The 13400-nt window shown below is 35.6% G+C and overlaps 1 protein-coding gene across 7 annotated transcripts in view; it reads right to left on the bottom strand.

Moving 5' to 3' along the window:
* The window catches only part of LOC115765554 (slowpoke-binding protein), a 60455-nt gene that overhangs the window by 6395 nt on the left and 40660 nt on the right, over positions 1-13400 (bottom strand). For all 7 annotated transcript variants that reach the window (XM_030709187.1, XM_030709186.1, XM_030709188.1 and 4 more), the window contains 3 exons: positions 1105-1315; positions 918-1043; positions 699-841 (listed from right to left, as the gene is read on the bottom strand). In XM_030709187.1, the coding sequence (XP_030565047.1) occupies positions 699-841; positions 918-1043; positions 1105-1315 (480 nt within the window). The remainder of the gene's footprint in view (positions 1-698; positions 842-917; positions 1044-1104; positions 1316-13400) is intronic.

Genomic DNA, 13400 nt, shown 5'->3' with positions numbered 1-13400 from the left:
TTGCGTTATGCAGTTTCTTCACTGTTTGCCTTTTTTCTCTTTGTTCGTTTTACAACACATTTTATTCTATACACTCATTATGTGTGCGTTTTGCAGAACTTGTCTGGGTGTCTGAATGTGACATTGTGTTATCTTTTATTAACCTGAAATGCATCTACATATTAATTTGCAGGAGCAGAGCCAACTAAAAACTTTACCCATCTCGAGTCGACAGCAAAAGAATGTGTTATATTTTTTGTTACAATTTTTATTTTTGCTCATGTTGGTAAGGTCTACTTGTTTGAAAACATTCTAGCGCTCATTAAAATAAATTTAAAAGAAAATAAAAAAAAAGCCTGCATTGTTAACTACACATTTATTAAAGAAGATACTGTAATAAATAAATATATATATTTCTTAATTTCATGCAGGTTTTAAGAAATATTGAATATTGAACTTTCGTAAAGAGTTTTAAAGCTAACTATAATATTACCCTCTATATCACTAGACCCAACATAGATCTTAATGGACCAGACCTCACTTAACAAATGGCCTTTTGCTGGCAGCTGTAACAGTACGTGAATGTGTGTACGCTGAGATTCGAATATGTATTAGCCTGTGTGCGTGTGCATGTGTGAGCGTGTGTGTGTGTGTGTATGTCGGTGGGCTGCATGGCTATGTGTTGGTGTCACGAATCTCTAGTCTCCATGGACACTTACCCAGTACGTCGATCGTGCGGCGTCGAGGGGGGCGTGCACGGAGAACTCGCCGCGCTGAAGGAGCTGCCCAGCGAGGCGCATTGCCGCTTCTTTACAGCGTGCAGCAAATTTAACGTGGAACGGCTGAGGCTCGGCTTGATTGTCTGAATGCGGTGTAAAAATAAATAACGCTATAATGGGCGGCATTTTGATAAGGTTTCTTTTATTATTGATACTCACACTGAAGCACGGGCCGCGCAGCTCGCGTAAATCGATGCTACGGAATAGATCGCATAGGACTAGGTCCTCGACGGAGGGGCATACGCCGCTGGGCGGCTCAAAGATAAGGCCTAATATTTCTAGAACCTACAAAATGCAAATTGTAACAGCAATCTTATCGTGGAGACGGTCATGAGCTGTGGCTTACCTGGCCAATTTGTGGATAATGCTGCAACTCCATTTCGAGCACCCGCATGGACGGTTTCGGTGTGGTCATTTCCTGACCGGTGCACATCTCATAGAGCAGATGGCCAAAGCACACGATGTCAACATTCTCAATTTCCGTCACGGAACGAGACCACATCACGGCATTATTGCGCGAGCTCAGCCCCAGCAGGCCATTCTCCAGGCCCGATAACCTGACAAATGGAAAAGCAGACATATGATGAACCATTAAGAAATTGCATAATTAGAGGTCGACACCATCATCCTCTCCAAAAATGACATCGCTTAGTGCCATTTTCCTGCCTGCCTCAACTATGCTGGGAATGGCCAACACGTGGTAAATTTTATGTCTAAAATGTTTCTCTCAAATGCCGGCAAATCTGCTTGTGTGATAAATGTACTTTATGTGGTGATAAAAAGGTAGTTCATGAGTTTTTAAATAAGATTAAACCTTTCTTAAAATCATTATCAAACGATTACCATATTTTTATCATAGGTAATGAATTAAAAACATTATTTGAATTTAAAGCATAAAAGTGTAAGTCGTGTAAAACTTTATGCTTTAATCGATTTCTATATTTACTCTGGCATCGGCATACACAAAAACGCCCCTGGTCACGACCACAAAATGTTCAGCAAATTTAAATTAAAAGTGCAAAAAGCTTGGAGGATTTTTTTGCGTTTGTTGAGCCTCGCTTTTTTCGTGTTTTTGCCTCTTTTGAAAGGTGTTAACGGGGGCGTGAACACGGGCTGTCGCTTGCCGCGAAAGGCACAAAGGATGAGGGCTAGGCCTAGGCGTGGGTTAATGGGAAAAACGTTATTTTGGATGCATTTGGTATGACCAACAACGAGGGCAATTATTTTGATGAATTGATTTTCCCAAAAACGATTCGTTTGTAAAGTCACCCCTTCTTGATGATTTTTTGGAATATCTGGGCCAAATAATGTCCGATTGTGGAATTTAATACCATTTTGGACTCGTAAGGATCAGTACTATCGACTGGCATCAAAACATTGAAAATCTAAATTTTGACCCAAATCGACCAAAATGGCAAGGGGTTATATCACGTTTTTTATCAAAATCGGGATCGGTTCGAAAATCATCAGTTTTTTTATGATTTTTTTTTGAATATCTCAGGTAAATAACGTCTGATATTCAAATATTATACCTTTTTGAATTTGTACGGATCCCTACTATCAAATGGCATTCAAACAAATTAAAAATCGGTGGGTTAAAAAAATTTGTTGACCAAAAAACGATTCGTTTGTAAAGTCAACCTTTTTTGATGATTTTTTGAGTTTTATCTACTTTTTGAGCGACAACTTTTTTTAATATATTAAATATTATTTATTTCAGGTAACTACAGTCACAACTTGACAAAAGGGAGGACAGAAGGAGAATAGCTGGAAAAGACCAGACAAAGCTTACTTGGGCAACGCCGGATAATACCCGCTAAGTGTAGATACATGAAATAAAAACTAAATACTCAAATGCGTTTTTTATCAAAATCGGGGTCGGTTAGAAAATCAAAACTTTTTTGATGATTTTTTTTTGAATATCTCAGGTAAATAACGTCTGATATTCAAATATTATACCTTTTTGAATTTGTACGGATCCCTACTATCAAATGGCATTCAAACAAATTAAAAATCGGTGGGTTAAAAAAAGTTGTGGACCCAAAAACGATTCGTTTGTAAAGTCACCCCTTCTTGATGATTTTTTGGAATATCTGGGCCAAATAATGTCCGATTGTGGAATTTTATACCATTTTGGACTCGTAAGGATCAGTGCTATCGACTGGCATCAAAACAATGAAAATCTAAATTTTGACCCAAATCGACCAAAATGGCAAGGGGTTACATCACGTTTTTTCTTAAAATCGGGGTCGGCTCGAAAGTCACAACTTTTTTGATCAATTTTGTTGAATATCTCGGTTAAAAAGCGTCAGATTTTTAAAAGTTACACCCTTTTGAATTCGTACGGATCCCTACTATCAATATCAATCAATATTGACATTCAAGTAAATTAAAAATCGATGTGCTTAAAAAAAATTGTTGACCAAAAAACGATTCGTTTGTAAAGTCAACCTTTTTTGATGATTTTTTGAGTTTTATCTACTTTTTGAGCGACAACTTTTTTTAATATATTAAATATTATTTATTTCAGGTAACTACAGTCACAACTTGACAAAAGGGAGGACAGAAGGAAAATAGCTGAAAAAGACCAGACAAAGCTTACTAAGGCAACGCCGGATAATACCCACTAAGTGTAGATACATGAAATAAAAACTAAATATTCAAATGCTGTAAAACATATATTTTTTGGAATAACTATATAAATAATAATTAAGCAATGAAAATACGATGCTATGAAACAAAATAAATATATTGAAAAATAAATCAATTCTGATGTTTTTTTTGTGAGGAATTTGTTGGACAGTTGAGGTGAGTAATTCGAAAGAGTCGACATAGCTTCGCCGTTGATCTGCGCGAGATTATTTTGTTAGAAAACAACTCTCGGGTAAAAAACGTCTGATTTTCGTTTTTAATGCGTTTGAGATATGTCGTTTTGAAACGACATAGCTCCAACGTTCTGATTTTCGTTTTTAATGCGTTGGAGATATGTCGTTTTGAAACGACATAGCTCCAACGTTCTGATTTTCGTTTTTAATGCGTTGGAGATATGTCGTTTTGAAACGACATAGCTCCAACGCTCTGATTTTCGTTTTTAATGCGTTGGAGATATGTCGTTTTGAAACGACATAGCTCCAACGTTCTGATTTTCGTTTTTAATGCGTTGGAGATATGTCGTTTTGAAACGACATAGCTCCAACGCTCTGATTTTCGTTTTTAATGCGTTGGAGATATGTCGTTTTGAAACGACATAGCTCCAACGTTCTGATTTTCGTTTTTAATGCGTTGGAGATATGTCGTTTTGAAACGACATAGCTCCAACGTTCTGATTTTCGTTTTTAATGCGTTGGAGATATGTCGTTTTGAAACGACATAGCTCCGCCGCTCTGATTTTCATTTTTAATGCGGCGGAAATATGTCGTTTCAAAACATTTGCATTGCATACCCAAAAGGGGCGTCAGTTGGCCGCTGACTGTCGAGATATTTCTTAAAATCTGCCAAAATACCAGGCGAACAGAAATGCATAGACGGTCGACGAGTGGTTTGAATAAAAATATTTATTGCATAGCATTAAGGGGCAAAAATGTAACTAATTTAAAATGAGTCCTGTTAATTAGCAGTTTATGTAAAATGAGCGCGGTAAGCTGGCTGTCAAACAACAGCTGCAGCTGCAGCTAATGTAAAAGGGCGCCTGAAAGAAAAAGCATACATATTATTGGACCATTTCGATGCATATTTTGCAAGGATCTGATCCTTTAGGTTCCCAAGGACTATATCGATGGTATGGTATAACCAAGGATATGCTAGTCAACTAGAAACCATCCAGGGATCCAGGAACTGTTGCTGGGTGTGGGTGTAAAAGAAAAGCATACATATTTTAGGTTCGCTAGGACTATATCTCTGATATAGAATAACCAAAGATATATAGGTCAACTAGGTACCATGAATAGCGATCACTGATTTTATTACTTTAAAGAGACATAACTCAAAGAGACATAACCAAAATCGACAAAAAAGCAATTTTTGAATTTTATCCCATTTTGGACTCGTAAGGATCAGTACTATCGACTGGCATCAAAACAATGAACATCTAAATTTTGACCCAAATCGACCAAAATGGCAAGGAGTTACATCACGTTTTTTATCAAAATCGGGGTCGGTTCGAAAATCATCACTTTTTTGATGATTTTTTTTGAATATCTCTGGTAAATAACGGCTGATATTCAAATATTATACATTTTTGAATTTGCACGGATCCCTACTATCAATTGGCATTCAAACAAATTAAAAATGGGTGGGTTAAAAAAAAGTTGTGGACCCAAAAGCGATTCGTTTGTAAAGTCACCCCATCTTGATGATTTTTTGCAATATCTGGGCCAAATAATGTCCGATTGTGGAATTTTATACCATTTTGGACTCGTAAGGATCAGTACTATCGACTGGCATCAAAACATTGAAAATCTAAATTTTGACCCAAATCGACCAAAATGGCAAGGGGTTACATCACGTTTTTTATCAAAATCGGGGTCGGTTCGAAAATCATCACTTTTTTGATGATTTTTTTTGAATATCTCGGGTAAATAACGTCTGATTTTCAAATATTATACATTTTCGAATTTGTACGGATCCCTACTATCAACTGGCATTCAAACAAATTAAAAATGGGTGGGTTAAAAAAAGCTGTGGACCCAAAAACGATTCGTTTGTAAAGTCATCCCTTCTTGATGATTTTTTGGAATATCTGGGCCAAATAATGTCCGATTGTGGAATTTTATACCATTTTGGACTCGTAAGGATCACTGTCACACTATCGACTGGCATCAAAACATTGAAAATCTAAATTTTGACCCAAATCGACCAAAATGGCAAGGGGTTACATCACGTTTTTTTATCAAAATCGGGGTCGGCTCGAAAATCATCACTTTTTTGATGATTTTTTTTGAATATCTAGGGTAAATAACGTCTGATTTTCAAATATTATATCTTTTTGAATTTGTAGGGATCCCTACTATCAATTGGCATTCAAACAAATTAAAAATCGGTGGGTTAAAAAAAGCTGTGGACCCAAAAACGATTAGTTTGTAAAGTCATCCCTTCTTGATGATTTTTTGGAATATCTGGGCCAAATAATGTCCGATTGTGGAATTTTATACCATTTTGGACTCGTAAGGATCAGTACTATCGACTGGCATCAAAACAATGAACCTCTAAATTTTGACCCAAATCGAAAAAAATGGCAAGGGGTTACATCACGTTTTTTTATCAAAATCGGGGTCGGCTCGAAAATCATCACTTTTTTGATGATTTTTTTTGAATATCTCGGGTAAATAACGTCTGATTTTCAAATATTATACATTTTCGAATTTGTACGGATCCCTACTATCAACTGGCATTCAAACAAATTAAAAATGGGTGGGTTAAAAAAAGTTGTGGACCCAAAAGCGATTCGTTTGTAAAGTCACCCCTTCTTGATGATTTTTTGGAATATCTGGGCCAAATAATGTCCGATTGTGGAATTTTATACCATTTTGGACTCGTAAGGATCAGTACTATCGACTGGCATCAAAACATTGAAAATCTAAATTTTGACCCAAATCGACCAAAATGGCAAGGGGTTACATCACGTTTTTTATCAAAATCGGGGTCGGCTCGAAAATCATCACTTTTTTGATGATTTTTTTGAATATCTCGGGTAAATAACGTCTGATTTTCAAATATTATACATTTTCGAATTTGTACGGATCCCTACTATCAACTGGCATTCAAACAAATTAAAAATGGGTGGGTTAAAAAAAGCTGTGGACCCAAAAAAGATTCGTTTGTAAAGTCATCCCTTCTTGATGATTTTTTGGAATATCTGGGCCAAATAATGTCCGATTGTGGAATTTTATACCATTTTGGACTCGTAAGGATCAGTACTATCGACTGGCATCAAAGCAATGAAAATCTAAATTTTGACCCAAATCGACCAAAATGGCAAGGGGTTACATTACGTTTTTTATCAAAATCGGGGTCGGCTCGAAAATCATCACTTTTTTGATGATTTTTTTTGAATATCTCGGGTAAATAACGTCTGATTTTCAAATATTATACATTTTCGAATTTGTACGGATCCCTACTATCAACTGGCATTCAAACAAATTAAAAATGGGTGGGTTAAAAAAAGTTGTGGACCCAAAAGCGATTCGTTTGTAAAGTCACCCCTTCTTGATGATTTGTTGCAATATCTGGGCCAAATAATGTCCGATTGTGGAATTTTATACCATTTTGGACTCGTAAGGATCAGTACTATCGACTGGCATCAAAACAATGAACCTCTAAATTTTGACCCAAATCGAAAAATATGGCAAGGGGTTACATCACGTTTTTTATCAAAATCGGGGTCGGCTCGAAAATCATCACTTTTTTGATGATTTTTTTGAATATCTCGGGTAAATAACGTCTGATTTTCAAATATTATACATTTTCGAATTTGTACGGATCCCTACTATCAACTGGCATTCAAACAAATTAAAAATGGGTGGGTTAAAAAAAGTTGTGGACCCAAAAGCGATTCGTTTGTAAAGTCACCCCTTCTTGATGATTTTTTGCAATATCTGGGCCAAATAATGTCCGATTGTGGAATTTTATACCATTTTGGACTCGTAAGGATCAGTACTATCGACTGGCATCAAAACATTGAAAATCTAAATTTTGACCCAAATCGACCAAAATGGCAAGGGGTTACATCACGTTTTTTATCAAAATCGGGGTCGGCTCGAAAATCATCACTTTTTTGATGATTTTTTTTGAATATCTAGGGTAAATAACGTCTGATTTTCAAATATTATATCTTTTTGAATTTGTAGGGATCCCTACTATCAATTGGCATTCAAACAAATTAAAAATCGGTGGGTTAAAAAAAGCTGTGGACCCAAAAACGATTCGTTTGTAAAGTCACCCCTTCTTGATGATTTTTTGGAATATCTGGGCCAAATAATGTCCGATTGTGGAATTTTATACCATTTTGGACTCGTAAGGATCAGTACTATCGACTGGCATCAAAACAATGAAAATCTAAATTTTGACCCAAATCGACCAAAATGGCAAGGGGTTACATCACGTTTTTTATCAAAATCGGGGTCGGCTCGAAAATCATCACTTTTTTGATGATTTTTTTTGAATATCTCGGGTAAATAACGTCTGATTTTCAAATATTATACATTTTCGAATTTGTACGGATCCCTACTATCAACTGGCATTCAAACAAATTAAAAATGGGTGGGTTAAAAAAAGTTGTGGACACAAAAGCGATTCGTTTGTAAAGTCACCCCTTCTTGATGATTTTTTGGAATATCTGGGCCAAATAATGTCCGATTGTGGAATTTTATACCATTTTGGACTCGTTAGGATCAGTACTATCGACTGGCATCAAAACATTGAAAATCTAAATTTTGACCCAAATCGACCAAAATGGCAAGGGGTTACATCACGTTTTTTATCAAAATCGGGGTCGGCTCGAAAATCATCACTTTTTTGATGATTTTTTTTGAATATCTCGGGTAAATAACGTCTGATTTTCAAATATTATACATTTTCGAATTTGTACGGATCCCTACTATCAACTGGCATTCAAACAAATTAAAAATGGGTGGGTTAAAAAAAGTTGTGGACCCAAAAGCGATTCGTTTGTAAAGTCACCCCTTCTTGATGATTTGTTGGAATATCTGGGCCAAATAATGTCCGATTGTGGAATTTTATACCATTTTGGACTCGTAAGGATCAGTACTATCGACTGGCATCAAAACAATGAAAATCTAAATTTTGACCCAAATCGACCAAAATGGCAAGGGGTTACATCACGTTTTTTATCAAAATCGGGGTCGGCTCGAAAATCATCACTTTTTTGATGATTTTTTTTGAATATCTCGGGTAAATAACGTCTGATTTTCAAATATTATTCATTTTCGAATTTGTACGGATCCCTACTATCAACTGGCATTCAAACAAATTAAAAATGGGTGGGTTAAAAAAAGTTGTGGACCCAAAAGCGATTCGTTTGTAAAGTCACCCCTTCTTGATGATTTTTTGGAATATCTGGGCCAAATAATGTCCGATTGTGGAATTTTATACCATTTTGGACTCGTAAGGATCAGTACTATCGACTGGCATCAAAACAATGAACCTCTAAATTTTGACCCAAATCGAAAAAAATGGCAAGGGGTTACATCACGTTTTTTATCAAAATCGGGGTCGGCTCGAAAATCATCACTTTTTTGATGATTTTTTTTGAATAGCTAGGGTAAATAACGTCTGATTTTCAAATATTATATCTTTTTGAATTTGTAGGGATCCCTACTATCAATTGGCATTCAAACAAATTAAAAATCGGTGGGTTAAAAAAAGCTGTGGACCCAAAAACGATTAGTTTGTAAAGTCATCCCTTCTTGATGATTTTTTGGAATATCTGGGCCAAATAATGTCCGATTGTGGAATTTTATACCATTTTGGACTCGTAAGGATCAGTACTATCGACTGGCATCAAAACAATGAACCTCTAAATTTTGACCCAAATCGAAAAAAATGGCAAGGGGTTACATCACGTTTTTTATCAAAATCGGGGTCGGTTCGAAAGTCACAACTATTTTGATCAATTTTTTTGAATATCTCGGGTAAATAACGTCTGATTTTCAAATATTATACATTTTCGAATTTGTACGGATCCCTACTATCAACTGGCATTCAAACAAATTAAAAATGGGTGGGTTAAAAAAAGTTGTGGACCCAAAAGCGATTCGTTTGTAAAGTCACCCCTTCTTGATGATTTTTTGCAATATCTGGGCCAAATAATGTCCGATTGTGGAATTTTATACCATTTTGGACTCGTAAGGATCAGTACTATCGACTGGCATCAAAACATTGAAAATCTAAATTTTGACCCAAATCGACCAAAATGGCAAGGGGTTACATCACGTTTTTTATCAAAATCGGGGTCGGTTCGAAAATCATCACTTTTTTGATGATTTTTTTTTAATATCTCGGGTAAATAACGTCTGATTTTCAAATATTATACATTTTCGAATTTGTACGGATCCCTACTATCAACTGGCATTCAAACAAATTAAAAATGGGTGGGTTAAAAAAAGTTGTGGACCCAAAAGCGATTCGTTTGTAAAGTCACCCCTTCTTGATGATTTTTTGCAATATCTGGGCCAAATAATGTCCGATTGTGGAATTTTATACAATTTTGGACTCGTAAGGATCAGTACTATCGACTGGCATCAAAACATTGAAAATCTAAATTTTGACCCAAATCGACCAAAATGGCAAGGGGTTACATCACATTTTTATCAAAATCGGGGTCGGCTCGAAAATCATCACTTTTTTGATGATTTTTTTGAATATCTAGGGAAAATAACGTCTGATTTTCAAATATTATATCTTTTTGAATTTGTAGGGATCCCTACTATCAATTGGCATTCAAACAAATTAAAAATCGGTGGGTTAAAAAAAGCTGTGGACCCAAAAACGATTAGTTTGTAAAGTCATCCCTTCTTGATGATTTTTTGGAATATCTGGGCCAAATAATGTCCGATTGTGGAATTTTATACCATTTTGGACTCGTAAGGATCAGTACTATCGACTGGCATCAAAACAATGAACCTCTAAATTTTGACCCAAATCGAAAAAAATGGCAAGGGGTTACATCACGTTTTTTATCAAAATCGGGGTCGGTTCGAAAGTCACAACTATTTTGATCAATTTTTTAGAATATCTCGGGTAAATAACGTCTGATTTTCAAATATTATACATTTTCGAATTTGTACGGATCCCTACTATCAACTGGCATTCAAACAAATTAAAAATGGGTGGGTTAAAAAAAGTTGTGGACCCAAAAGCGATTCGTTTGTAAAGTCACCCCTTCTTGATGATTTTTTGCAATATCTGGGCCAAATAATGTCCGATTGTGGAATTATATACCATTTTGGACTCGTAAGGATCAGTACTATCGACTGGCATCAAAACATTGAAAATCTAAATTTTGACCCAAATCGACCAAAATAACAAGGGGTTACATCACGTTTTTTATCAAAATCGGGGTCGGCTCGAAAATCATCACTTTTTTGATGATTTTTTTGAATATCTCGGGTAAATAACGTCTGATTTTCAAATATTATACATTTTCGAATTTGTACGGATCCCTACTATCAACTGGCATTCAAACAAATTAAAAATGGGTGGGTTAAAAAAAGTTGTGGACCCAAAAGCGATTCGTTTGTAAAGTCACCCCTTCTTGATGATTTGTTGCAATATCTGGGCCAAATAATGTCCGATTGTGGAATTTTATACCATTTTGGACTCGTAAGGATCAGTACTATCGACTGGCATCAAAACAATGAACCTCTAAATTTTGACCCAAATCGAAAAATATGGCAAGGGGTTACATCACGTTTTTTATCAAAATCGGGGTCGGCTCGAAAATCATCACTTTTTTGATGATTTTTTTGAATATCTCGGGTAAATAACGTCTGATTTTCAAATATTATACATTTTCGAATTTGTACGGATCCCTACTATCAACTGGCATTCAAACAAATTAAAAATGGGTGGGTTAAAAAAAGTTGTGGACCCAAAAGCGATTCGTTTGTAAAGTCACCCCTTCTTGATGATTTTTTGCAATATCTGGGCCAAATAATGTCCGATTGTGGAATTTTATACCATTTTGGACTCGTAAGGATCAGTACTATCGACTGGCATCAAAACATTGAAAATCTAAATTTTGACCCAAATCGACCAAAATGGCAAGGGGTTACATCACGTTTTTTATCAAAATCGGGGTCGGCTCGAAAATCATCACTTTTTTGATGATTTTTTTTGAATATCTAGGGTAAATAACGTCTGATTTTCAAATATTATATCTTTTTGAATTTGTAGGGATCCCTACTATCAATTGGCATTCAAACAAATTAAAAATCGGTGGGTTAAAAAAAGCTGTGGACCCAAAAACGATTCGTTTGTAAAGTCACCCCTTCTTGATGATTTTTTGGAATATCTGGGCCAAATAATGTCCGATTGTGGAATTTTATACCATTTTGGACTCGTAAGGATCAGTACTATCGACTGGCATCAAAACAATGAAAATCTAAATTTTGACCCAAATCGACCAAAATGGCAAGGGGTTACATCACGTTTTTTATCAAAATCGGGGTCGGCTCGAAAATCATCACTTTTTTGATGATTTTTTTTGAATATCTCGGGTAAATAACGTCTGATTTTCAAATATTATACATTTTCGAATTTGTACGGATCCCTACTATCAACTGGCATTCAAACAAATTAAAAATGGGTGGGTTAAAAAAAGTTGTGGACACAAAAGCGATTCGTTTGTAAAGTCACCCCTTCTTGATGATTTTTTGGAATATCTGGGCCAAATAATGTCCGATTGTGGAATTTTATACCATTTTGGACTCGTTAGGATCAGTACTATCGACTGGCATCAAAACATTGAAAATCTAAATTTTGACCCAAATCGACCAAAATGGCAAGGGGTTACATCACGTTTTTTATCAAAATCGGGGTCGGCTCGAAAATCATCACTTTTTTGATGATTTTTTTTGAATATCTCGGGTAAATAACGTCTGATTTTCAAATATTATACATTTTCGAATTTGTACGGATCCCTACTATCAACTGGCATTCAAACAAATTAAAAATGGGTGGGTTAAAAAAAGTTGTGGACACAAAAGCGATTCGTTTGTAAAGTCACCCCTTCTTGATGATTTGTTGGAATATCTGGGCCAAATAATGTCCGATTGTGGAATTTTATACCATTTTGGACTCGTAAGGATCAGTACTATCGACTGGCATCAAAACAATGAAAATCTAAATTTTGACCCAAATCGACCAAAATGGCAAGGGGTTACATCACGTTTTTTATCAAAATCGGGGTCGGCTCGAAAATCATCACTTTTTTGATGATTTTTTTTGAATATCTCGGGTAAATAACGTCTGATTTTCAAATATTATTCATTTTCGAATTTGTACGGATCCCTACTATCAACTGGCATTCAAACAAATTAAAAATGGGTGGGTTAAAAAAAGTTGTGGACCCAAAAGCGATTCGTTTGTAAAGTCACCCCTTCTTGATGATTTTTTGGAATATCTGGGCCAAATAATGTCCGATTGTGGAATTTTATACCATTTTGGACTCGTAAGGATCAGTACTATCGACTGGCATCAAAACAATGAACCTCTAAATTTTGACCCAAATCGAAAAAAATGGCAAGGGGTTACATCACGTTTTTTATCAAAATCGGGGTCGGCTCGAAAATCATCACTTTTTTGATGATTTTTTTTGAATAGCTAGGGTAAATAACGTCTGATTTTCAAATATTATATCTTTTTGAATTTGTAGGGATCCCTACTATCAATTGGCATTCAAACAAATTAAAAATCGGTGGGTTAAAAAAAGCTGTGGACCCAAAAACGATTAGTTTGTAAAGTCATCCCTTCTTGATGATTTTTTGGAATATCTGGGCCAAATAATGTCCGATTGTGGAATTTTATACCATTTTGGACTCGTAAGGATCAGTACTATCGACTGGCATCAAAACAATGAACCTCTAAATTTTGACCCAAATCGAAAAAAATGGCAAGGGGTTACAT

Source organism: Drosophila novamexicana, unplaced genomic scaffold (assembly GCF_003285875.2).
Source record: "Drosophila novamexicana strain 15010-1031.04,08,12 unplaced genomic scaffold, DnovRS2.1 tig00000974-arrow-arrow-pilon, whole genome shotgun sequence".
NCBI lineage: Eukaryota > Metazoa > Arthropoda > Insecta > Diptera > Drosophilidae > Drosophila > Drosophila novamexicana.
This window is presented reverse-complemented; position numbering and strand designations above follow the sequence as displayed.